At 41.0% G+C, this 24,557-nt stretch overlaps 1 protein-coding gene across 1 annotated transcript in view; it reads right to left on the bottom strand.

Moving 5' to 3' along the window:
• Shoc1 (shortage in chiasmata 1) overlaps nucleotides 1-24,557 on the bottom strand; it is an 82,659-nt gene that overhangs the window by 20,440 nt on the left and 37,662 nt on the right. Inside the window, exons 11-19 of the mRNA XM_032889733.1 lie at nucleotides 22,458-22,552; nucleotides 20,256-20,498; nucleotides 12,612-13,016; nucleotides 9,613-9,738; nucleotides 8,901-9,077; nucleotides 6,724-6,828; nucleotides 4,674-4,852; nucleotides 3,527-3,599; nucleotides 1,323-1,392 (exon numbers count right to left, since the gene is read on the bottom strand). Of these exons, the coding sequence (XP_032745624.1) occupies nucleotides 1,323-1,392; nucleotides 3,527-3,599; nucleotides 4,674-4,852; nucleotides 6,724-6,828; nucleotides 8,901-9,077; nucleotides 9,613-9,738; nucleotides 12,612-13,016; nucleotides 20,256-20,498; nucleotides 22,458-22,552 (1,473 nt within the window). The remainder of the gene's footprint in view (nucleotides 1-1,322; nucleotides 1,393-3,526; nucleotides 3,600-4,673; nucleotides 4,853-6,723; nucleotides 6,829-8,900; nucleotides 9,078-9,612; nucleotides 9,739-12,611; nucleotides 13,017-20,255; nucleotides 20,499-22,457; nucleotides 22,553-24,557) is intronic.

Raw genomic sequence — 24,557 nt, 5'->3', positions numbered from 1 at the left:
CATACACCACTATTTTATCTTTTTCTCTAATGATCATACTTTAAAAAATGCCAGAACATACAATCTTTCATATGCTCATATCCTAAATGTAACTCTGAATTTTTTACCCGAGTATTATCGATAATGGGTGTCAAGAGGAGAAATCTGTCTCACCTCACCAATGTCTTACTGCTGAAAATCTCCATACTAGGGCATTCTGTGTCAACTGCCAGACAGATTTGTTTGTTCTCCACCAGCCTCGTGAGTGTTTCATGAAGACAAAGACGATGGACACAGTAGTGTAAGCGTCGTCTTCTTACCACCTTCACGTGACACAGTGCCCACTGTAACTAACCGCCTACTACTTCTTTCTATCCAGCTCAATCTAGAAGTTAAAAGTGTGGATGCTGGGGCTGGAAAGATGGCTCAGTGGTTAGGAGCACTGGATGCTTTTCCATTGGTCCTGAGTTCAATTTCCAGCAACCACACAGTGGCTCACCACCATCTATAATGGGATCTGATGCCCTTTTCTGGTATGCACCATATATACACAAAGAATACTCTATGTACATAAATAAAAATTAAAATGTGTTTCTGTCTAGTTTTTGTGGGCTTCTATTTTATTTATATTTCTTTTCATTACTTGTATCCCAATATTAGAAATAATTTCTACGTGAAATAAGGCAAGATAAAGACATTTAAAAACACAATGCTAGGCCTATTATTAATTAATAGGCCCTCCGGAGGACAAAGGGAGATAGGACAAGCCAGGCCAAGAGACGGAAGAGAAACTAGGCTGTTTTAAAAGTTTTTTTTTTCTCCTCCTCTCCTCTCCTCTCCTCTCTCTCCTCTCCTCTCCTCTCCTCCCTCTCCTCTCCTCTCCTCTCCTCTCCTCTCCTCTCCTCCCCCTTCTCCCCTCCCCTCCCTCCCTCCCCTTCCCTCCCCCTCCTCCCTTTCTCTCCCTTCCTTTCCCTCCTCTTCCCTTCGCCCTCCCCACCCACAGGGCTTTCTGTGGAGCTCTGCCTCTGCCTCCTGCGTGCTGAGTGCTGGTTTTGTTTCTATTCTAACAACGATAATGATAATTTTGGGATATTAAAATAATATTGAATTAAATCCCTAGATGCTTACTTTACTAAATATACACGGCTATGTTGAGTTAAAATGTTTGGTGTGAGGCATTTTTCACGAGGAGAGTAAAGCTGTGGGTCTCAGGTTTCCTTACCCTGAACTCTGGAAGCATCACCCTAGAGCTACTGACTACTCCAGTGGCCTCAGCCAGACTGCAGGAGGAATTTCCCCTTTCCTGGGGAACTACGCTGCACATTAAAGAAATACAACTTTACCCTTTTAAAACACCAGTAGTTTCCAGAAAATCTTTTCTCGCAATTGAACGTAAAACAGTCACTGTTAAACCTGTTTGGAAAAAAGGGGAGTTTTCTTTCAATAAGATTCTTCTTTTTCAGTTTTGTTCATAATTTTTTCCCAGTGTCACTCATTAAAATGATCTAAAAGTTTGTAAACAAGGAAATTATTTGAAATATGATTGTCCAGGTTATATTTCTAAGTCTACTTATCGGAAAGCTTAAAACATAAGGTTACATATTTCTGGTGTGTATACACAGAGATCATAACAATTTAAACTTTTTTTTTCTTCCTTTTTCTTTTTCTTCGGAGCTGGGGACCGAACCCAGGGCCTTGCGTTTGCTAGGCAAGCGCTCTACCACTGAGCTAATTCCCCAACCCCCAATTTAAACTTTTTATGCCATACAATTTCGGTCAAACATTTAATTTTAAAACAGCCATATGAAATACTCATTACTTGTGCATTTAATCTTATTTTGCCCTAAATCATAGTAGATTATTACCTTTTCTCTAGCCAAAAACGTAAGTACATAACGAAATCAGCAAATCTGTTAATGTGACGTGAATGTGTGCATTTGTCTATTGACTGTATAAGGAACACAAGACCTACTGGACGACAGCCGTTCATGATTTTTAATTTTAATCTAAATTTCTTACTAGCATTTATAAACAAAATATAAATCTCAAATACTGTATCCATACAGCCATCAGCTTATTTCTGGTTGACATAACTAATTAAAGAACAATTAAGCCAAGTCTAAATTATACTGCACTCTAGTGTACTTCAGTCAACTGTAAATTTCACAAAGCAATTACACATAGTGATGTTAACCATTATGTGTAGTATTTCTTGATGGCACACAGCTTTGGTGACAATAGGATTTTTCTTATTTCCTTATGGTAATTCGCATCATCTGAAGTCTAAGTAAGTGCATATTAGATCTGGTCCTAAAGAAAAATTAGGGGCTTTACTAGATGTGCTGTAAACATGTGGAAGACGAAACTAGATTTCCCCTATCATCAGGACCCCATACATGCACCATTGTCCATGTATACTACTGTTGTCCACCACTGTCCACAACCATCCACTGTTGTCCACTACTGTCCACAACTGTCCACTATTGTCCACAATTGTCCACCACTGTCCACTATTGTTCACCACTGTCCACTGTTGTCCACCACTGTCCACTGTTGCTCACCACTGTCCACTATTGTCCACCACTGTCCACTGTTGTCCACCACTGTCCACTGTTGTCCACTAATGTCCACCACTGTCCACTATTGTCCACCACTGTCCACTATAGCTCACAACTGTCCACCATTGTCCACTACTGTCCACTATTGTCCACCACTGTCCACTAATGTCCACCACTGTCCACTGTTGTCCACTACTTCCACAACTGTCCACTATTGTCCACAACTGTCCACTATTGTCCACCACTGTCCACTATTGTCCACTGTTGTCCACCACTGTCCACAACTGTCCATTACTGTCCACCGCTGTCCATTACTGTTGTCCACCACTGTTCACCACTCTCCACTACTGTTGTCGACCACTGTCCACCAGTGTCCACTATTGTTCACTACTCTTGTCCACCACCATTCACTACTGTCCACTACTGCCCACACACAAGGCTACAGAGGAGGCAAACTCTTGTGGGAGAAAGCAACATTCCCATTATAGTGTGATGGAGACGGCACCCAAGTGATGGCCAAAGCCAAAAAGTAGAAAGGGCCGACATAGGCAGTGATCAGAGCTGAGGAATGCAGTGACCTAAGAAAACTGGGTTAGAGTCCATCTCCTCAATTACTGCTTATAAGACCTACTAGGCTACGTCTTCATGAAATTTTTTGTTTACAAAACTGAGTTTTAAGCGGGTAGTACTAATATAGCAACTATAGAGTAATCTAAAAACATGTCTTAATGAAATTATATTCTTAATAATAATACATATAAATAATTATAAATATATTGTAGACTTATAGTCAAAATTGATTTAAAGATTGTCAGTTAAATACTGATGAAAGTTTGAGCAACTGAGAATCAAACCATTGGAGAAACCCCAGTGAGTCCTAGATTTTGAGAAGACAAATTTATAGTATTTTAATGTCAATGCCTGTTAGATGAGTATATTTTTATAACTTAAAACATTTACTAAATGAAATACAAGATAAACGCCCCTACCTTCTATTTTCTTAAGGGTTTTAATAAGCAAATGCTTTTCTCCATCTGAGTTCATTCTTATTATAATCAGTACCTAGTCAAAAGTAAGAATCCCACATGTATTGCTGAATGATCAATCTTCTCTTCTGTATTTTTTTTCCTTCCCATAGTTTTGCTACAGTGATAAACCTAGCAAAATGAGCTGGTCAGATAAAGGTGACATCAGTGAGCACAGAGCTGCCAGGTGTGGTAGCCTGTGATCCCAGCGATCAGAAGGCCTGGGCAGGAGGACCTGAAGGCCAAGGCCAGCTTCTGCTGCACAGAGAACCAAGCCTGTCTTAAAAACAAAAGCGGAGCACACAGGTTACACAGCAAACAATCCTGTTCTCAACTCTGGAAACACCAAATATCAGTGAGGGAAGTATTCTGGGGCAGTCTTAGCACATGTCTAGAACATTTGGACAAATTGTCTCGGCCTGCTTCGTCACTGTTAACTTCAACCCCATGTCTAACATCACTGGATGGAGGAGTAACTTGTACTCTCCTACTTATCATGTGGTTTCTTTCTGAAGGGAGCAGTGAGTCAGGTTTAATGGCAAACTTAAGGTTTAAGGTTTAATTGAACAACTTAGGAAAGTCATTCAAGAGACTATAAAGTTGAGGATAAAGGAGCAGCAGAGGGGGGAAGGGAAAAATTCATATAACTTTATATTCAGATTGAGTATGACCATGTGTGATGTTTTCCTGCTAGATTAGGTTTGAAGAGGCATTTTGTCTTAAAACTTCATTAATTCAGCTTTCATATAATTGATGGAGGATGGGTGAGAAAATAATTTCTAATACAATCCAAGACATAAGTATTTTTACAGTATCACGTCAGATGAGATTCTGCCCCATTACATAAAAGTAAATCATGACAGTTATGTTATGATGTAAATGTCCACAATCTGAGACAACAGCTTACAGCAGGAATTAAAGCATTTAAATGTGAAGGCAGTGGACAATGACACACACACCCTTTCTCTGGGTCTGAGGCTACTCTTATGTTACTTAAGAAGAAAACTGTCAAGGGCCAAACGGCCTGTTTTATAACCTCAAAGTTAAAGGCACTGTGCCACACCCCCTTCTTTATACTAATTATTTTATCTGCTTCAGCCCAATACTCAACCTTCATTTGTTGTTGACTCTGTAGCCTACTTAGTATCTGACATTGCAATTCTTGGACCTTATAGTTGGTTTTAGGCCTTTTTTCCTTAATGAACTGTAAAATTTTCAGCTGTCTCCAAATGTTATCCAAATAGGAGTCTAACACACTTTTGTAGATATCTTTTGCATTTGACAAATATCCTGTTAAAGAAAAATTAGGGAAATGTTAAGTCTTAATGTTTCTGAATATAACTCACTATAAAAGAAATCTTTTTGTGTTCTGTTTTTTACTACGTAGCCCAGGCTGTCCTGGAACTCCCTATGCAGACCAGGCTAGCCCCAAATTCACAGAGATCCTCCTGCCTTTGCCCCCGCCTACTGAGTGCTGGGATTAAATGCATGTGCCACCGTGCCTGGCTAGAAATAAAGCTTAAGTGACAATTAACAGGAATGGAAGGATGGCTCAGTGGTTAAAGGCACTGGCCTTTTCCCAGAGGACTGGGGTTCAGTTTCCAACACCCACATGATAGACAATTGCCTGTAAACTTAGTTCCAGAGGATCTGATACCTTCTTCTGATCTCTACAGGCAATGCAAAACACCCAAACACAGAAAAGAATATATCCTATTCTTTCCTGCTTCCTGAACATTAATTCACTCTTCCTGTAAATCTTAGAATCTACACTTAATGGAAACCCTTTTGAAAACTTGTTTCACTGGAATTTCCTTAGTATTTAATTTACATAACTTTGTACCTGAATTTTTTTATATAGTGTATATGACAACCTCATTAGAATATAAACTCAGGGTAAAAATAATATTTACTCATAATTAATATGTGCCTCTGTTCCAACATTGGGATCTAAATCATCACATAAGACAGGGTCTTGCTATAATCTGCAGGATGGTCTTAAATTCCAGAGGCCCTGTTGGCCTACCCAAAGCTGGAGCGACAAGATTACACAACCATAGCTGTCCACTAAGGGCGATTTAAACACGAAAGATCCTAAATCTTGTCCTTGAAGGGTCTTATTTAGTAGATCTAGATTTGAGTAATTAGTGAATGTTGGCTTAGGGTATTTAGTTCATTCCATATGTTCTCCATGCATGTTAAGACTTACATTAGTGCTGCTAGGCTGTCAGGAAACTGAGAGACTGACTAATGTTTTACTTCCTAAGGTTTTCAGACCTGATCCTCAAGACTGTTGTCTGACTTTTAACTTTTTAAAAAGATTTAGTGTGGGCCAGGCATGGGAGCACACGCCTTTAATCCTATCACTGCAGAGATAGGCAGAACTCTTGAGTTTGAGGCCAGCCTGGTCTTCACAGTGAGTTCCAGGACAGCCAGGGATACTCTGACCTCAGCCCCCAAAATTATTGTATCTTTACTTATCTGTATGCATGTGTTGGGGGTAAATTCACATGAGTGCAGGTGCTGTGGGGGTCAGAGGCAATAATCCCAGAGGCAGCAGCTCAGCATGAGTGCTGGGAACTGAGCTGGGGTCCACTACAAGAGCACTCTTGACCACTGAGCCATCTCTCCAGCCCCAGAATTAACTTTAAAAGCAAATGGTATCTTTCCAATGGCTCCCTATCCTGTACAGTAAGTGTGACACTATTTTGTACAACAGTAGCTAGTTCATACATTTTAAGGCAAAGTTCCAAACGTGCACTAAGGGCCTAAAATGTATATGACGAAATGTCAAACTCAGTGCATAATAACAGTTATACATTTAAATCTATAAGGCCATCAGAACTCAGCAATTCAGACCTAGAACAAAGGACATAATCAGAATATATATAGTTCCATTCTGTGCTGGGAGTGTGGCTCAGTGATAGACTGCTTATTTGGTATTAAAGTATTAAGAGGTCTTGAGTTTGATCCCTAGCATTGAAATACATATAATATGTACTATATATGTATATATCCCATTAATAATTATGACAAAGTGATCAGTGTAATAGGAGAGAAGGCTATATAACTTTTCCAGAAGTGTCATCTTTTTCAGAACAGTAAGTTATATCATATGAAATATTCAACAAGAAGAAAATAATAAAAATTTCTCCACCAACCTAATGCTTCATCCAAGCCGCATGTTAAAAGGACGTCTCTAATTGTCACCAGCAGATGTAAGAGAGCAGCATGCTTGAATGTCATTTTTCTGTCATCATTTTTATCTATATAAGCAAAAAGATGAATCCATTAGAGTTTTAGAATATATCAGTTCTGATTACCAATAACAGCTAATATCTGTTAGCAAGTGCTTACAATTGCTAGGCTGTATATAAGCAGGTTACCTCATGGGCTCTCCATAATCCTCTCAGGATGACTGTAATCCTCATTTACAGATGAGGACTCAGCCTTAGTGAGGATAAGTGATGTTCAGGATAGCCCTGAACCCTGACAACTAACTGCAGAGCTCACCCCTAGTGGTAATGACTGTTACATTATGTTTACTATTGTTGGGGGAAAATAGCAGCTCCAACCAAGAAGAAAATTAAATCAGTAACTTGCTAGTTGTTTAAGATAGATTAGAGACTTGTAAATGAAGAAGTACTTTGAAATGGAGATAGATATCTGAAAGTGTTATTAGCTCAGAACTAAGACTCATGAGGGGCGAGCCAATTGCCTCCTTAACGTGTTCTATGCACTTCCAGAACACCCTGGAGATGAATGCTTGGATTCCTCTGCATGTGAAAGTGTGAGGTGAGGAGTAGAGGGCATGCATGTGCCACACACATGTGTGTGTCATGTGCCATACATGTGTGTGAGGTCAGGAGGCAACCTGCAAGACTGTCTCCTTCCATGTGGGCTCTAGGAGTCAGGTCATCAGAGTTGGCAGCAAGTGCCTTTATGTGCAAAGCCATCTCGATGGTTCTATTTTATTTCATTTTTGTTGCTGCTGGTTTGTTGCAGGGTCTCACTAAGTAGCTCTGGATGGCCTCAAATTCAGAGATCCACATGCCTCTGCTTCCTGAAGTTGTATGATTCAAGGCATGAACCATCATGTCCAGCAAAGATTTATTTATTTTTATATTTAAGTGTATGTATGTGTCTGCGTGAGTTCATGTATGCCATGTACAGGCAGAGGACAGATGAAGGTTACAGACACCTAGAACCTAAAGTTACAGGTACTATGAACCGTCACGTGATAACTGAATCTAGGTCCTCGGTAGAGAAGCAAACGCTCTTTAAAAAACTGAGCTATCTTTCCAGCCCACCTACATTATTTTTTTTAAAGAAGTTACAAATTTGTTACTATCTGTGTAATTTAATGACTTAGAAAGTTAGACTTCACCAACAGACTAGGTCCAGATAACATGTGGTGAGCACAGTGCACGTGTCTGGTGCCCTGATTTAACTCTAAGCATGAAGCAGAGTACATGGCCACCATCCAGACCTTAAAGTGAGTGGCAGCAGGCAGACTGGCCAAGGGGCTAAGAGCTCAAAATGGTAAGTGTCCTACTGTTTTCTATCAGTGTGCCTTGGCTTGTACTACAGGCAACTGCAAACCCCAAAGGGCAAGCTACAGCAAGGACAGAAATAACTCTAAGAGAAGGCCTCAATCCATGGTCTGAGCAGATGGGAAAGGGCTCATGTGGGTAAGGAAGAGTAGAAAGCCACTGTCTTGTTTTAAAATCTTTTTCTCTGTTCTTTCCTTCCCCAGAACCACACTGTTAGAGGTCAGCAATGACAGCAGTAAGTCCTGGATCTGGCTCTCTGTCAGGAGTCTAAACCCCTCTGCCTATGCAGAAACAGTTATAATGAGCTAGCAGCCTCTGATAATTCCTGTCCCCTTGATTTAGGTTTGTCTCAGTAGATTATTCTCATTTCAGGTTGTGGTTCCTGTATTTGTGTGTGTTTGGTAACATGACTTTACATTAGACATCCTCAGTTTTACGTTGTTGGGTGCTGGATATTTTGTGTTTATACACCTTATATTTCATTATAAGATGCAGTTAAGTTCACTGGAAATCATCCTTTATATCTTTCTGTGGTTTTGTTTAGGTAGAGCAGGGCCAAGTACTAGCTCCACTGTGAGTGGTTATAGGGTTAACTTTGGTTTTGCAGTGCAGATCTATTAAATAACACATGTGTTAGGAGATTCACTGAGAATCTTCTGGGCTTGGCCAGATGTGAGTACTACATGCTAAATTACAGTCAAGGTTTCTTTCAGGTCTGAGGTCTGCATTGCTACAACTGTCTAAAAATGTATCCTTTCGGTGGCAGGGATCTGATCTGTACTCACCTTGGTGAATAGCATCATTTATTATTTTCTCCTGTTCCTTTAAGAAGAATCTTGTTTGGTCAAAATTGACAGTGGCGAACTTCCAGTTAGCAGCAGGGTAGGCACAAAGGCAAACGAGCTTCTGTAAGATAGGGATCGCTGTGGCTTCTAGGAGACAGTATGCTTGGCACTGGGTGTCTGAAAACCAACAGCACTGAAATCAGTGAAAAGCACGGTGTGCTGCTTCTGATACCCAACTCACACCTCCTGCCTGTGGTGAGGCACGGAGGGGCCCAACCATGGGCGAAGAGACAGACTGGAGGCTCTTGCAGTTCCTTCTCACAGGAACACAGGAAAGTGGCTTCAGTTTTAGTGAAGGAAGGAGTGACAATTGGTGATCTGGAGTGTGGCAACAGGAGAAAGGCAGAAGCAGAGTACAGGACATCCCAGGTCTGGAAATAACTTGAAAACAGAAATAGAATTAAGAAATGTCTGTATCCCAGCACTTGGGAGGCAGAGGCAAGCAGATCTCTCAGTTGGAGGCCAGGCTGGTGTACACAGTGAGTTCCAGGACAGCCGGGGAGACAGAGAAACCCTGTCCAGAAAAACCAAAAAAGGAAAAAAGAAAAGAAAAAAAGTTTCTGACACAGGCAAAGACAATTACATGGAAAAAACGGCATGCTCTAGAAATCCGGGAGAGACTTCCCAGTGATCTTGAAAGCACACTGCATACCTGATGCGGGGATCCTGATGACATCATCTGCTCTTTCCTGACATCTTTCCTCTGGAGCTTTATTATTAGAAACAACAGGACTTTCTTCTTGAAGAGTCAAAGAATATTTTTCTTTATCTTGAAATTCTAGCAAAAACATTAAATTGTTCAGGAGAAATGCTGCTGCTTTATTTTAACACTGTATTTAAAATCATAGTGGTTAAATCTTCATGGAAGTCCATTGAGACTGAGTTAAATGAATTACCCAGATCAGTGGACCTAACACTGTGCTGAGAAGCAAGGTGGGTGAGGGAAATGGGATAAACTCTGGCATCTGCTCCAAATTCTACCTCAGTCCTGAAGCAGCCCTAGGTTCCTCATAGGAAAAGTATGATTTCGGATGCCTACCCGAACTACAAGGACCAAACACCAACACCAGTCATTAACACGTAAAAGACAGCGGCACTGTCCCTTACCCCTCTGTGGCTTTCCAGAGTCTCCCTTCTGTCCCAGGCACACCAGTTTTACTATACAATCTTCAGTTCAGCCATTTTCTACATGAAATCTTAGGTAACTGCCCTCCTTACTTCCAGGCCAAAAACCACTCCTCCTTTAATATGCAATGTGGTATTTGATACAGTCTTCAATGCATGTTGGGTTTCTTATTTTCTAAGTATTTCTACGTATTTTAGAGACTTCGTGTATATGTACATGTGTATGTACAGCTATTTTAACTACTCATGTCATCCACTAATAACATAAGATGCTTTTGAACTGTGCCACTAGCCTGGGATACTTTCGTGTGAGGTGAAAAGTCTGCTGACGGAGTGGGACATGGGGGCCTGTGCTGCCTATAATCCCAGCACTTAGGACACTAAGGCAGGAGGACCACAGAGTCAAGGCCAGCTATGGCTACACAGAAAGATCCCACCTTAGTAAAATAAAAGTGACCCAAGTAAAACGATGAAAAACACACAAAACCAGATTGTTACTTCAAGTTAATACTGCCAGTTAATTTTAAGTACTCTGAATAGGTTCACTTAAGTGATGTTAATTATTGAGATTTTTGAGAGGGCTAAAGTCATACATTTCTCATTCCCAATTAACCGTGAAATAAGGCAAGAAAGAAGTATGACCTTTATTGCTAATAAAGTGAGGTGGAGAACAGGGCTTGAGAGACAAGTGGGCTTTGTGACTAAATGTCTGACGGAGGTACCGACCCACTCAGTCCTTGCTTAAGCTGGCCAGGGACTCTCACCAGGACAGAGTCGCGACATGGGAGAGGCTCACAACACTTCTTTCTTTGGGGATGCATTCTCTTAAGTGTACACCCATTTCACCCCCAACGTACAACTTACACACTTCTTTCTGCACCTGACCAGGGAGGAATATATACGGGAACGAAAAGGCCAGGAGCATCACACTAACGGAGAGAATGTCAGGGACACAGTCCCTCTTAATAGCAGCACTCTCTTAAAGGTTTAGTAAGTTAGCTTTTTTTTTAAATAAGAAAGTATCCTTCTTATCTCTTTCAACATGTTTGCTGTGGGCCCTTATTTATGATGCTAATGCGTCCCTATAAGCTCTTCTCACAAGTATAACAAGCAGAAGAGGGTGCCAGTGTTAACTAACATGGGATTCCTTTTCAACCCAAATAGGAGTAGAATCTGGAAACAAACCTAAAAACAACAAATTTTCTTTCCCTCGAGCGTGCGTGTATGTGTGAGTATGTGTGAGTGTGTGTGTGTGTGAGTGTGAGTGTGTGAGTGTGTGTGTATATGAGTGTGTGTGAGTGTGTGAGTGTGTGAGTGTGTGAGTGTGTGTGTGAGTGTGTATGAGTGTGAGTGTGTGTATGAGTGTGTGAGAGTGTGTGTGAGTGTGAGTGTGAGTGTGTGAGTGTGTGTGTATGAGTGTGTGAGTGTGAGTGTGTGAGTGTGTGTGTGAGCATGTGTGTGTTTGAGTGTGCACACGTGCGTGGTGCATGTGTGTAGGTATAGAGGACAATCTTTGGTGTCTTTGGTTGCTATTTACTTTTTTCTTTTGAGACTGGTCTGGGGCTCACTGTACTACTTTTGATGTGGTTACAAGAGGGAAAATATAATTATTACAGTATAAATGGAAACTCTTTGATAATATTATAAAGATTAATAAGCAATTAAATGAGAAAAATGTCTAAACTCATATTATAAAGTATGCTTAAATACTAAGACAACCCCCTAGCTAAGGAACTATTGGTAACTGAGAGTTGCTGGGAGAGGGACTGTTAGTTTCCTTTAAGGGTACAGCCTCTAACATGCTCCAATGGCTGGCCACAATAGACTAATGAGATTTGATGGGTTAAAAAAGGAGTAGATCTGACGAGACGGCTCTGAGATTAAGATCGGTTACTGCTCTTCCAGAGGACCCAAGTTCATTTGCCAGTACACACATGGCAGCTCACAACTGTCTGCATCTCCAGCTCCAGGGCTCCAACATCCTCTTCTGGCTTCCATGGGCACCAGGCACGCACAGTGCACACGTACATGCAAGCAAAATGCCCATGCACATAAAATACAACAATCTTTTAAAGAATGAGGACATGAAGTTGGATAAATGTGAATTGGAGAGAAGATGTGGGAGGATGAGGGGAAGGGGAAATGATAATGTTAAAAGGACAATGTTTGAAATTTTTGAAGAATTAATAAAACTTTTTAAAAGTACTGAGATAGGATTGTAAGTGAATAAGAAAGATCAAGTTAGGAATACTAAATTTATATATCTAAGTTATAGAAAGCAGGTTTTATAAGTGATAGCTTTGTTACAAATGAAATTTGCCTTTAATCTTTGAAAGCATATTTCTATCCATACCTAAATGTATATGTACACACCTATCTCTATCTATAATAAGTATCAGTGGTGCTCTCCGTCACTATGAGAAACTGTACGATTTCTCTGAAAGAGCCTTTTTCTTGCACTGTGTAATGGACAGTGCCCAGTCCAAGCTGTTACATGTCTATGCCAAATCTTACTGCGTTACCCACCATTGTTTTGGTCATAGCTTTTGACTTCAGCTTCTGACGGGAAAGTCTGGTGTTTACTTCTCAGAATAATAAACTCGCTCAAAAGGTCCAAATCATCTCGGTTTTTATCATAAGATGTCTTGATCTGTGAAGAGGAAGCTGACTCAACAGACGGTACAGGATTACCAAGTCCAACACAGCCATTCTCTGTCTTCTGCATCATTTGAGCAGCTAGTTCTTGGCCACTCTTTGCATTTGCTTCCATGTTTGAATTTTTAACAGAGGCACGTTGTTCAGCAGACAAACGAAGGCGTGGCCCTTCCCGTTCTGAAGACGGCCTCTTCTGGGGATGTAATTGGTGAGCGTCTCCAGATTTCTCACTGACTGGCAGGAGGAGCGAGGGACTACTCTTAGGTTCTAGCCACGCTGGAAATAAGAAAATAAGATTCCAAAATGACTTCTACACCTAAATGAATACTTTTACTTGTAATTTTCTTTTAACATAATTTGATCTTTAGAGGTAGTTTGTTTACTGTTTGGAAAATCCATTTTTGGTTCTAAATAAAATAAGCTTTAAAAAAAAGGCATAGGCTTACCATTTCTTTCCCTCCTTCCTTCCTTCCTTTGCTGTTTCTTTCTATCTATCTATCTATCTATCTATCTATCTATCTATCTATCTATCTATCTATCTATCTATCCTGGAACTCTTTTACTCTGTTTAAGCTCAGCCTGTCCTTGCCTCCTAAATGCTAGGATTAAAGGCACGAATGACCACCACCTAACAACCTCCCCCACCCCCACTATCCCCCAAATAGGGCCTCACTATGTAGACCAGGCTGGTCTTGAACTCAGAGATCAGCCTGCATCTGCCTCCTGGGTGCTGGGATTAAAGGCGCACACCACTACCACTGGGCCATCTCTTTTTCTTTTTTAAAAATTATCTAATTTTTTGTTTTTTATTGCTTATTTTTAATTTTGTTTAAATTGGTTATTTTATCTAAAAGGCATTTTATAATAGTTGACCCATAGTTTATGCACACATCACAAAGATAATTCTGCAATGAAATTGAAATCTAGTTCAATTGAATTATGCAGCTTCATCCTTCAGTATGTCTTAAGTAATTTTATTTATAGCATATGAAAGTTAAATAATTTACATTTTGTACAAAATCACAAAAGGTCTCCTATGCCATGAACAATGTTCCCATCTCCTTAATGAGAAAGTTTTCTGGGCTGAGGATGATGCTCAGTGACGAACACTAAATACACTGCTTTATGCTCCACTGTAAATTCAATCCCCAGATTAGAGAGATGAGGGCAGAGAGAAGGAGGTCAAGAGAGGGTGGGCAGAGAGGAAATAAAGAGAGAAATAGGAGGGGAAAGTAAAGCATGAAAATAAAGTATAAGCAAAAACGTGCATAACATGATTAAAACTTTCAAGGTTTGATATGTATATATATATTATAAAAGTATGGAAAATGTAAGAAATGCTATTTTCTTTCGTTTTGATTAAATTAATTAAGCTCCTTTTCTAGTGCATGTAGCTAGCAGAGGAGGGAAGAGACATGGCACCGACTAGACTCAGTATCGGTGCCAACACTGGGAAGTGGTCCAGGCTTTGGGCTGCCTGAAGGCATGGGGATCCCTGCTTGTCTTATCTGTCAGTCTATTTGATCTCTGGATGAACTGCTTCCGACAACAGCTATACAAAATGCAGAACGGTCCGCTGGCCTTCTTAAATGAGACTGTGCTCCTCTCCCGGTCGGTTCAGAAGCAGATAGACGTGCTAGAGGTTTGAACACACTGATTTATGTTTTATCTGCCTGGTTTGAGGCAGCATTTATTTAGCCCTAAATTATTCCCAAGTTGCTTTGTAAGGAGAAACGTTTAAACACAAGATATTTGGGGCTTTCTTTTTCTTTTAAAATCAGTAATACGCATTTTCTTTTTAAAAATTATTTATTATTTCATGTGCATTGGTGTTTTGCCTGTAAGCATGTCTGTGTGAGGGTGTCAGATCCCCTGCAACTGGAGTTACAGACAATTTTGAACAGACATGTGTGTGCCGGGAATTGAACCCAGATCCTCTGAAAGAGCAGCCAGTGCTCTTAACCACTGAGCCATCTCTCCAGTCCATCTCTTTTTCTTAATACCAGTTGCCAGATGATGAAGCAATTCTAGTAAAGCGCTGTTGCTGACTGGTTACAATGAGTCATACGTATCCTTGGAGAAAGGGCTAAATATAAAATATATTTTTAAATTCTTATAAATTAACATTTTAAAAGAAACCTAATTAAAAAGTTGGCAAAAGATTTGAACATCACACACACACACACACACACACACACACACACACCCTACAATAGATGAATCATGATGGTAAATAAAGTAGGTCACAACAGACCAATATTTGACAGCTTTCATTTATAAAGAATATTTAGGAGAAGCAACTTCATAGAGACAGAGTACAAATTAGTTATTCTACAGCTGGGTAGAACAGAGAGTGACTGCTATGGGATTTGAAAGAAAGGGTTAATAAGTGTTCTGAAATTGTGTGTGTAATTTAGATTTAACTTGCACAGTAAATTCTATTACAATAAATCTGGTCACCAAGTATGTAAAGATACTCATCACTATTAGGCATTGGGGAAATAAAGCCATAATAAACATTGCACATGCCCATAGAATAGCTGCTATGTTGACAAGGACACAGAGTAACTGAAATTCACACATTGCTGGTGGGCATGCATAATGATGAAAGAATTTTGGAAAACAATTTAATAATTTCTTATAAAATCAAATATAAACCTAAAGCACCTACAGCAACAATAAACAATTTTACTTCTGTATATTCTCTCGAGAAAAATACTACCATGTCCATAAGAAGACAGCATGGAGAAAAATGCAAATTGACCCACTCTTATCTCCTTGTACAAAGCTCAAGTCCAAGTGGATCAAAGACCTCCACATAAAACCAGATACACTCAAACTAATAAAAGAGAAAGTGAGGAAGAGCCTTGAACATATAAGCCCAGGGGAAAATTTCCTGAACAGAACACCAATGGCTTATGCTGTAACATCAGGAATTGACAAATGGGACCTCATAAAATGCAAAGCTTCTGTAAGGCAAAGGACACTGTTAATAGGACAAAATGGCAACCAACAGATTGGGAAAAGATCTTTACCAATCCTACATCTGATAAAGGACTAATATCTAATATATACAAAGACCTCAAGAAGTTAGACTCCAGAAAATCAAATAACCCTATTAAATGGGATACAGAGCTAAACAAAGAATTCTCAACTGAGGAATAATGAATGACTGAGAAGCACCTAAAGAAATGTTCAACATCCTTAGTCATCAGGGAAATGCAAAACAAAAGAACCCTGAGATTCCACCTCCTACCAGTCAGAATGGCTAACAAAAACTCAATTGACAGTAGATGCTGGTGAGGATGTGGAGAAAGGGGAACACTCCTCCATTGTTGGTGGGATTGCAAACTGGTACAACCATTCTGGAAATCACTCTGGAGGTTCCTCAGAAAATTGGACATTACACTACGTGAGGACCCAGCTATACCTCTCTTGGGCATATACCCAAAAGATGCTCCAATATATAACAAAGACACACAATCCACTATGTTCATAGCAGCCTTATTTATAATAGCCAGAAGCTGGAAAGAACCCAGATGCCCTTCAACAGAGGAATGGATACAGAAAATGTGGTACATCTACACAATGGAATATTACTCAGCTATCAAAAACAATGACTTCATGAAATTCATAGGCAAATGGAGGGAACTGGAAAAATATCATCCTGTGTGAAGTAAACCAATCACAGGAAAACACACATGGTATGCACTCACTGATAAGTGGATATTAGCCTAAAAGCTTGGAAAAAAATCATAGATCATATGAAGCCCAAGAAGAAGGAAGACCAAATTATTATATGTGGATAATTCATTCCTTCTTAGAAGGGAGAACGAAATACTCACGGGAGGAAATACAGGGACAAAGAATAGAGCAGGGACTGAAGAAAAGGTCATCCAGAGACTGGGAATCCATCCGATATGCAGCCACCAAACTCAGTCACTATTGCTGATGCCAAGAACTGCTTGCTGACAGGAGCCAGATATAAGTGTCTCCTGAGAGGCTCTGCCATAGTCCTACTGATACAGAAGAGGATGCTTGCAGCTAACCATAGGACTAAACAAGGGGACCCCAATGGAGGAATTAGAGAAGACTGAAGGAGCTAATGTGGTTTGCAAACCCACAGGAAGAACAACAATATTAACCAACCAGACCCCACCAGAGCTCCCAGGGACTAAATCACCAACCAATGAGTACACATTGAGGGACCCATGGTTTCAGCCACATTTGTAGCAGATGATGGCGTTGTCCAGCACCAATAGGAGGAAAAGCCCTTGGTCCTGTGAAGGCTTGTTTCCCCAATATTCAGGAGTGCAAGGGCATTGAGGTAGGAGTGGGTGGGTGGGAGTGGGAGCATCCTCATAGAAGCAGGAGGAGGGGGAAGGGGAGAGGGAGGAGGGGGTATGGGAGAGAAGGGAAAGGGGATAACATTTGAAATGTAAATACATAAAATATCCAAAAATATAAAAATTTAAAAAAAAGAAGATTTGCACAAGAACACTCATAGAAGTGTTGCTGAATTAGCGTCACACATACACATGTGAATGAATTTCACAAATGCTGTGGTGGGTTGAAGAGTCCAGGCACTAAAGAGTCCACACTACCTTACTCTATAATGAACAGGGGCTACTAACCTCAGGGCTTGCTGAGGACTGAGGGGAAAAGCTGCAGAAAGTAATAAGGTAGAGGGAGAATGACTGAAAGAGAACTTTCTGGGATGGAAATATTCTTTTAGTTGTGGTGGTCTTACAGGTACATACATTTGTCATGATGCACCAAGTTATACAATTATAGCTAAAATTCTCCCCGCTCCCCGAAGGAGACATAAAGCAATGTCTGCCCCTCCTCCTGAGGTCCCAACAGAGGCATGATTACACCAAAGTTCAGTTGAGCCCAGCACATTTGTGAGGCTTTTTTACAGCGTGTAGGTGAGGGTTACTTAGTGGGGTGTGGGCACTCCTCCACAACCAAACACCACCGAGGCTTTCCTGCAGCTGCATAGAGGGAATGGGTACAGTTGTGTACATAAATTATATCATAAGGTTGATTTGGAGCAACTAAATAATCTAACCACATGAAGTATATGGCTAGTGTTTAACAATAATCCTTAAAAAGAAAAAAAAAATGTGCCTTCTTCCTTCAAAATGGTCTATGCAGGCTTTTGTGGTTGTTTTGAGACAGGGTTTCACATTGCCCAAGATGGCCTCAGATTTGCTATATAATTGAGGATAGTCTTGAACTTTTTTTTTAAAAAAAAGATTTATTTACCTAAGTATATGAACAAGTTGCTGTTTTCAGATACACTAGAAGAGGGCATCAGATACCATTGCAGACGGTTGTGAGCCACCGGGAATTGAACTCAGGACCTCTGGAAGAGCAGTCAGTGCTCTTAACCACTGAGCCATCTCTCCGGCCCAGTCTTGAACTTTTTATCCACTGCCTCTATTTCCTAAGTGCTATGACTGTAAGATGAGCCTCCATCTCCAGTTTTATGAGATTTGGCGATCCAATGCAGGCCTTTGTGAAACCCAGGCAGATACTGTTCAACTGAGCTCATCCTTAGCCCCCTCGTCTTTGCTTTTCTTAGAAACACTGAGACAAGAGACGGTTTTCTTTTCTCTCATTCTACCACATTTAGGAGACAAGCGTGAGAGTAATACTTAAGGACAGCTCGCACCTGCCTTGGCCTGTGAGCGCTAAGGTCTGAGTTAGCTTCGAGCGCATGGTCTGTCTGTTCAAAGTGGAAACTAGCTAGAGTCCGGGCGCATTACTGCCATGTGAGACCGTGAGGCCAGTCTGTGCAACACCAACAGTAAGCATCCGAAGTCGTCCACAGTTAGCATTGTAAGAACAAACCGGAAGTCGTCCACAGTTAGCATTGTAAGAACGAACCGGAAGCTCCCCGGGGTCAAGAATGAACACAGAAGCTGCCATTCGCTAACCCTGAAGCTTTTGATGAGATAATCTGGTTATCAAATGATTAGAAACTGCTGATTATTTTACTTTGCTGACTATTCTCATCCACAATTATTTTTCTAGACACCCTTACTCTGATTTGGCTATGGGGTCTACAAACAGTTATTGCTTCTTTTTGTTGTTGTTTTGAGACAGGGTTTCTCTATGCAGCCCTGGTGTCCTGGAACTTGCTCTGTAGATCAGGCTGGCCTCCAACTCACAGAGATCCACCTGCCTCTGCCTGCTATGTGCTGGGATTAAAGGCATGCACCATCACTGCCTGGCTGGTTACTGCTTCTTAAACTTCACGATTAAACTACTGTAACAATTCTAGTGGAGTAAGAATGGTTTCCTTTAACCTCAAATTTGTTGCTTCTGATATTCCATACAGTTTTAGATATGTTGGATATTTGAAGACCCCATAAAGTTTTCTTCTGCTCAATTTTCTTACAGTAGTCCTAAACTCTTCTAATATTTTTATTTTTGAAATTAAAATGTGATTACATCATCACACCCCCAGTACACAGATACACCTGCTCAGTCCATACATGCTTCTGAGTTTATGACCACATGGCTGAGCACCTGGTATTCTAGAACCAGCTCGGGGTGGAAGCTCTTCCCTGAAGAAGACTTTCTCCAGCATTCCTTAGTTCCTGAGTTCTTTGTGCAGGGCTGAGGCCCCAGAAGATCCCCATCAGTGTTAGCGTGCTACTGCTGACATTCTTCTTCAGGTCTTGCTAAGCAGCCATGTTGAAAATACTTCATGGACACAGTTTCTCCCGAGTTTCTTGGAGACAGTCTCACAGCAAACTTCTTGTTCCTCCGGTTCTTATCCAATCTCTGCCATGTCCCATTCCCTCCCACTATGCTCCCTGAGGTTCAGATGTCTTAGGTGAGTCAGTTGGGACTGGGCACCCATCGTGCAGTCAGTAACCTGTCCTCTTTGCTCAGCAGTGGGGTTCTGTAATGGTCAGGAAGACTTTCTTTGATGAGGGCTGATCCTCCAATGCCCTTATTGCCCCATGAATCCTTTAGGACTGGGACAGACTCCCACACCCTTGCTGTACTCTGTCCTCCTTCCTCCCATAAGAACTCGGAGCCTTCATTCTTCCAGAACACCGTGCTAATTTGTGTCCCAATTCCTTATCTCCTTAGGCCAGTTTCCAATTGATGTTAATACCTAAAGCTCACTTTTATTTATTGTCTATAACAAACTTTTTCTCAAACTATGCTTCTCAAATCCTTTACAACTGAAACTTACTACTTATTGTAGAAACTAATTTTTGAAAGTACGCATACATATTTATTATTGAAATGGCTAGAAATTTTTAAAGTGTAAAATGTTAGGCAGAGTAGGATTTTAGGGTTAGCTGATGAAACTCCCATATTTTTCCCAAGAAGAAAGCAGAGCCCAGGAAGGCCAAAGGTCGTAAGATGGCAGAACAGAGGTATACTGGGAATGCTAAGCCTCAGCCACCATTCCCTAGTCACTGAGGACAGACCGAGTGCTGTACATCTCACAGGAGGGCTCACACACGTCATGTACTATTCTACACTTACACTCCAGCTCAAGTACTTTTGTAGGCAGAAAGATCTCCAGCTTAGTCTCCTGAGCAGACAGACCATTATGACGCAGATACGCCTGCAGATGCTCCAACGTTTCGGCCATTACTGGATTTAGTCTTGCTTGTCTCCACCCCTTTGCTTTTGCAGGGTGAATCACAAGGCTGTCTCCTTTGACAGAAAAAATGTTCCTCATATCTGCAAGTGAATATTGACTGCTGGTTTCTTGAAATCTTGGAACTTGAAAACAAACACAGGGAAAAATTAATGAAAAACAGTAAACTGACTCATACTGGGCTTTCTCATAAAATGTATTTCAGACAGCAGGAAATAGCAAAACTCCAAGTTATATCTGGTTTATTGTTCTCAAAGTTTTAATATTTGTACAAATCCACATTAGTTTAACAGTTTAACAATAGAAATCACACAAATAATTTTTTCTTCTTCTCCTTTTTTTCCCTTTGAGGTAGTTTCCTACAGCACAGGCGGTCCTGAACTTTCAGTGTGGTTGAGAATGACTAAGCACTGACCTCCTGCCTCCCCCTCCAGAGCTCTGGTATCCACAGGCATGTGGTAACAGACCCAGTCCATGCAGCGCTGGGGACTGAACCCAGCTCTATCAACCAAGGTACTTCCCCAGCCCTCAGAGGATTTATTCAATCTTTGGACTATCAAGAAGTTAAAATCCCTCCAAATTTAGTAGTAAAAGAACTGCATTTTGATTGTTTAAAAATTACTAACCTAGGGCTAGAGAGGTGGCTCAGTGGTTAAGAGCACTGACTGCTCTTCCAGAGGTCCTGAGTTCAAATCCCAGCAACCACATGGTGGCTCACAACCATCTGTAATGAGGTCAGATGCTCTCTTCTGGTGTGTCTGAAGACAGCTACAGTGTATTTATATATAATAAATAAATAAATAAATAAATCTTTAAGAAAATTACTAACCTAATGTGCTTGATAAGATTTGGAAGAGCAGAAGATTTATTAAGTCATGAATTCTAACTCATTATAGCAAGCTTAAATAAGACACACTTGCCCAGATTTCAGGGTGATGTCATTTTGGGCATTATGATACAAACATTACTATGTGGGCACTTTTAGCCCAGCTGGTGGAATCATAGCATACAGAAGAAATGGAGGAGCACAACCACCTGATATACAGTCTGCGCTATAAGCACCCACCCAAAATTAACATCAGAAATTCTGAAATTATAATTTTGGGATGATTTTTTTTAACACTAATAACTAAAACAGATAAGTACCAGCATTAATTTTAGCAATTACCAAAAGCATGTCATTGTACTAAATATTTTCCAAGTATCATTTCTAAGCTATACATAGAAGAATCCTATGAGGTAGATATTATTTTCAGTTTTATTGACTTAGTCAGCAAAGAACTGAATATATTTAGAAGGAAAATTTAATCACTGATTCATTATCACAGACGAGAAAATGAGTATCTGATCCTGGAGGCAGGAGGATTAACAGTTCAGGATCATTCTGAGCCGCACAGCCTAGCCTACAGGAGTCAGAGTCTTTAAAAAAAGAAAGAAAGAAAGAACTATCTGTGTGATTCACTTTCATGGTTCACAAGGACTTTCACATTATTTTCACTTCTTTTTTGAGACAGGGTCTTTCTACATAGCCAGATGTTTGTCCTGGAACTTGCTGTGTAGACCAGGCTGGCCTCAAACTCACAGAGATTAGCCTATGTCTACCTCCCAAGAGCTGGGATTAAAGGCGTGAGCCTCCACCACCCGGCTTGTATGTGTCTTTTATAGATACATGTTTTAGAAAATACAGTTTCTCATTGTTCTCATTGTATATAGACAGTCTTGGAGGGGCTTATTCAACTCAAAATTATTCTATTAAATTACAAATGGAGTTTGCTAAAGGTTTTAAACCATCCTTCTTAGAAAATTTGAAAAATGGAAATGAAAAATTTAACATTACTTTTCACATTAGAACAGACTAAGAAATACAAAGAATTATACATATACATCTATAAGTATAGGTTAGATTGTCTGTTTTCTCTTTATTTCTTAGATAAGAACTATGAGAAAATCAGCAAGACTGACTTTATACAGTGAGCCTCTAGAGGACACCTGGACTTGGTGTGCTGTGACGCGTTCCACGATAGGAAACGGTCACATCGTACTCTTTTCATTCTATTTGCCGTTCAGTAGCAAGCACTCTGTACCTGTGAGCAAGAACGAGACCCAAGAGTTTCTGCAGCTCCCCAGCTGCCACAGCATACAATACGCGTTAGCTGACTCTCCAGCGCTCAGCAAATTACTGTAAGGAAGAATCAAAGTCTAATTCATCAATAGTATTGGCTGTTTTATTCAACCATATTTTAAGAAAAGTACTTTTCTAAGTTTTTTACATGTAAATGCAAGTAAAAATAAACTTTATTTTGTAAATGCTTAAGCTGAAATAGAGCTGAATAAACCAAATTGCGAATTACCTTTTCCTTCTCTTAAAGACTTGGCACAAGCTGGCAATAGTGGCGCTCACCTTTGACCCCACCACTCGGGAGGCAGAGGCAGGCGGATCTCCTAGTTCAAGGTCAGCCTAGTCTACAGAGTGAGTTCCAGGACAGCCAGGGCTACACAGAGAAACCTTGGAAAACCAAAGGAAAAAAGACTTGGTATTAATAAATTCCTCAGTCAGTCCTGTGGGCACAAACATGATTGTGACACTCAATCTTCTCATTAACGTGGCTGGATTCAGAACCACCAGAGAGACTGGCGAGGCACAGTGATGTGTGTCTGCCCGGGTATATCAGTCAGGGCATTTCCATCAACTGAGGGCTGCGTGGGTGGTGCCAGCCCATGGCCAGGATGAAAGGAAAGGACAAAAGGAGAGAATGAGAAAGCAAAGGAGCGTTAGCCTCCCTGTCTCTGCTTCCTTGCCAACCATGGAGTGAACAGTGCTCTCCGCCATAAGCTCCTACCGCTATAATGATGCACTGCCCAAGCACACAGGCCAAGCCAGTATGGACTAAACCCCTGAAACCTGAAACAAGGCAAACCCTTCCTCACTTAAGCTGCTTCAGGCAGATATCTGGCTGTAGCCATGACAATGGTTGATTACTGGTGTCTACTTGTAACAAGTTTACAGTGAAATTTGGGACTAAAAAACAGAGTGGGAGGATGGGGAAAACATGCAATTTGGCTAGAAAAGGGTGTTTAAATTTCTAGATAATGAAGATGGTCTGATAAAGGGATCAGCACCACTAAAGAGGAGCTAAGCAGTGCACCGTTCCCATAAGGAAGGTATGTGTGGGCATCTCGGGAATTGGCTCCACACGACAGGCTCTGAGGTGTAACTCATCTGACATGCTTTCCTGAGAAGTGAGTGGTGGGACACCTTGCTCCCACAGGGCCATCAAGGGAAGTGGTTTCATTAGTTCAAGTTCCTAGCTCCTCAGACACAGCTCTAGCCATGCTGTGGGGTGGCCCACTATGTTGTAACTGGCAGAAGACACTGGCATCTTTACACGATGCTGGATCTCCAGGCATACAGAATAGAAAACGTATGGCTTCATGTAGACTTCAACCCACATTTTAAAAAGAAGACCTGGAAGGACAGGTGTGTGTAACAAACACACTCCTTCATGGAGCTCTGAGCACTGGATAGTGGAGGAGCTGATTGGTGAAGGTGAAGCTGCAGTGAAAGCCTGGAGGCTGGAGTCGCCAACATACGAACGTCTACCAAGGAAGATCACAGGCAATGAGAGGGGCAAACCCAAGAGAGCTATTTTGATGTCAACTTGACACAAGTTAAAGACATCCCTAACCTCAATGAGGAGAATGTCTCCTTAAGATGGGGCTTTAGGGGCTGGAGAGATGGCTCAGCAGTTAAGAGCACCGACTGCTCTTCCAGAGGTCATGAGTTCAATTCCCAGCAACCACATGGTGGCTCACAACCATCTGTAAAGAGATCTGGTGCCCTCTTCTGGTGTGTCTGAAGACAGCTACAGTGTACTTATATATAATAAATGAATAAAAAAAAAAAAGATGGGGCTTTAGGCAAGTCCGTAGGACACTGTAAAATTAATGATTGATGGGGGTGGAGGGCAGCCCATCGTGGGTGCTGCCATCCCTGGGATGGTGGTCCAGGGTTCTATAAAAAGCAGGCTGAGCAAGCCATGAGACTTGAGCAGTAATCGGCACCCCTCCTTGGTCTCTGCATCAGCTCCTGTCTGCAGGTTCCTGCCATGCTTAAGTTCCTGTCCTGACTGCCTTCCATGTGATTCGACAGTGTAAGAAAACAAACAAACAAACAAACTCTTTTT

Source organism: Rattus rattus, chromosome 1 (genome assembly GCF_011064425.1).
Source record: "Rattus rattus isolate New Zealand chromosome 1, Rrattus_CSIRO_v1, whole genome shotgun sequence".
Classification (NCBI taxonomy): domain Eukaryota; kingdom Metazoa; phylum Chordata; class Mammalia; order Rodentia; family Muridae; genus Rattus; species Rattus rattus.
The sequence above is the reverse complement of the archived record's forward strand: the minus strand, read 5'-3'. Positions and strand labels throughout refer to the sequence as shown.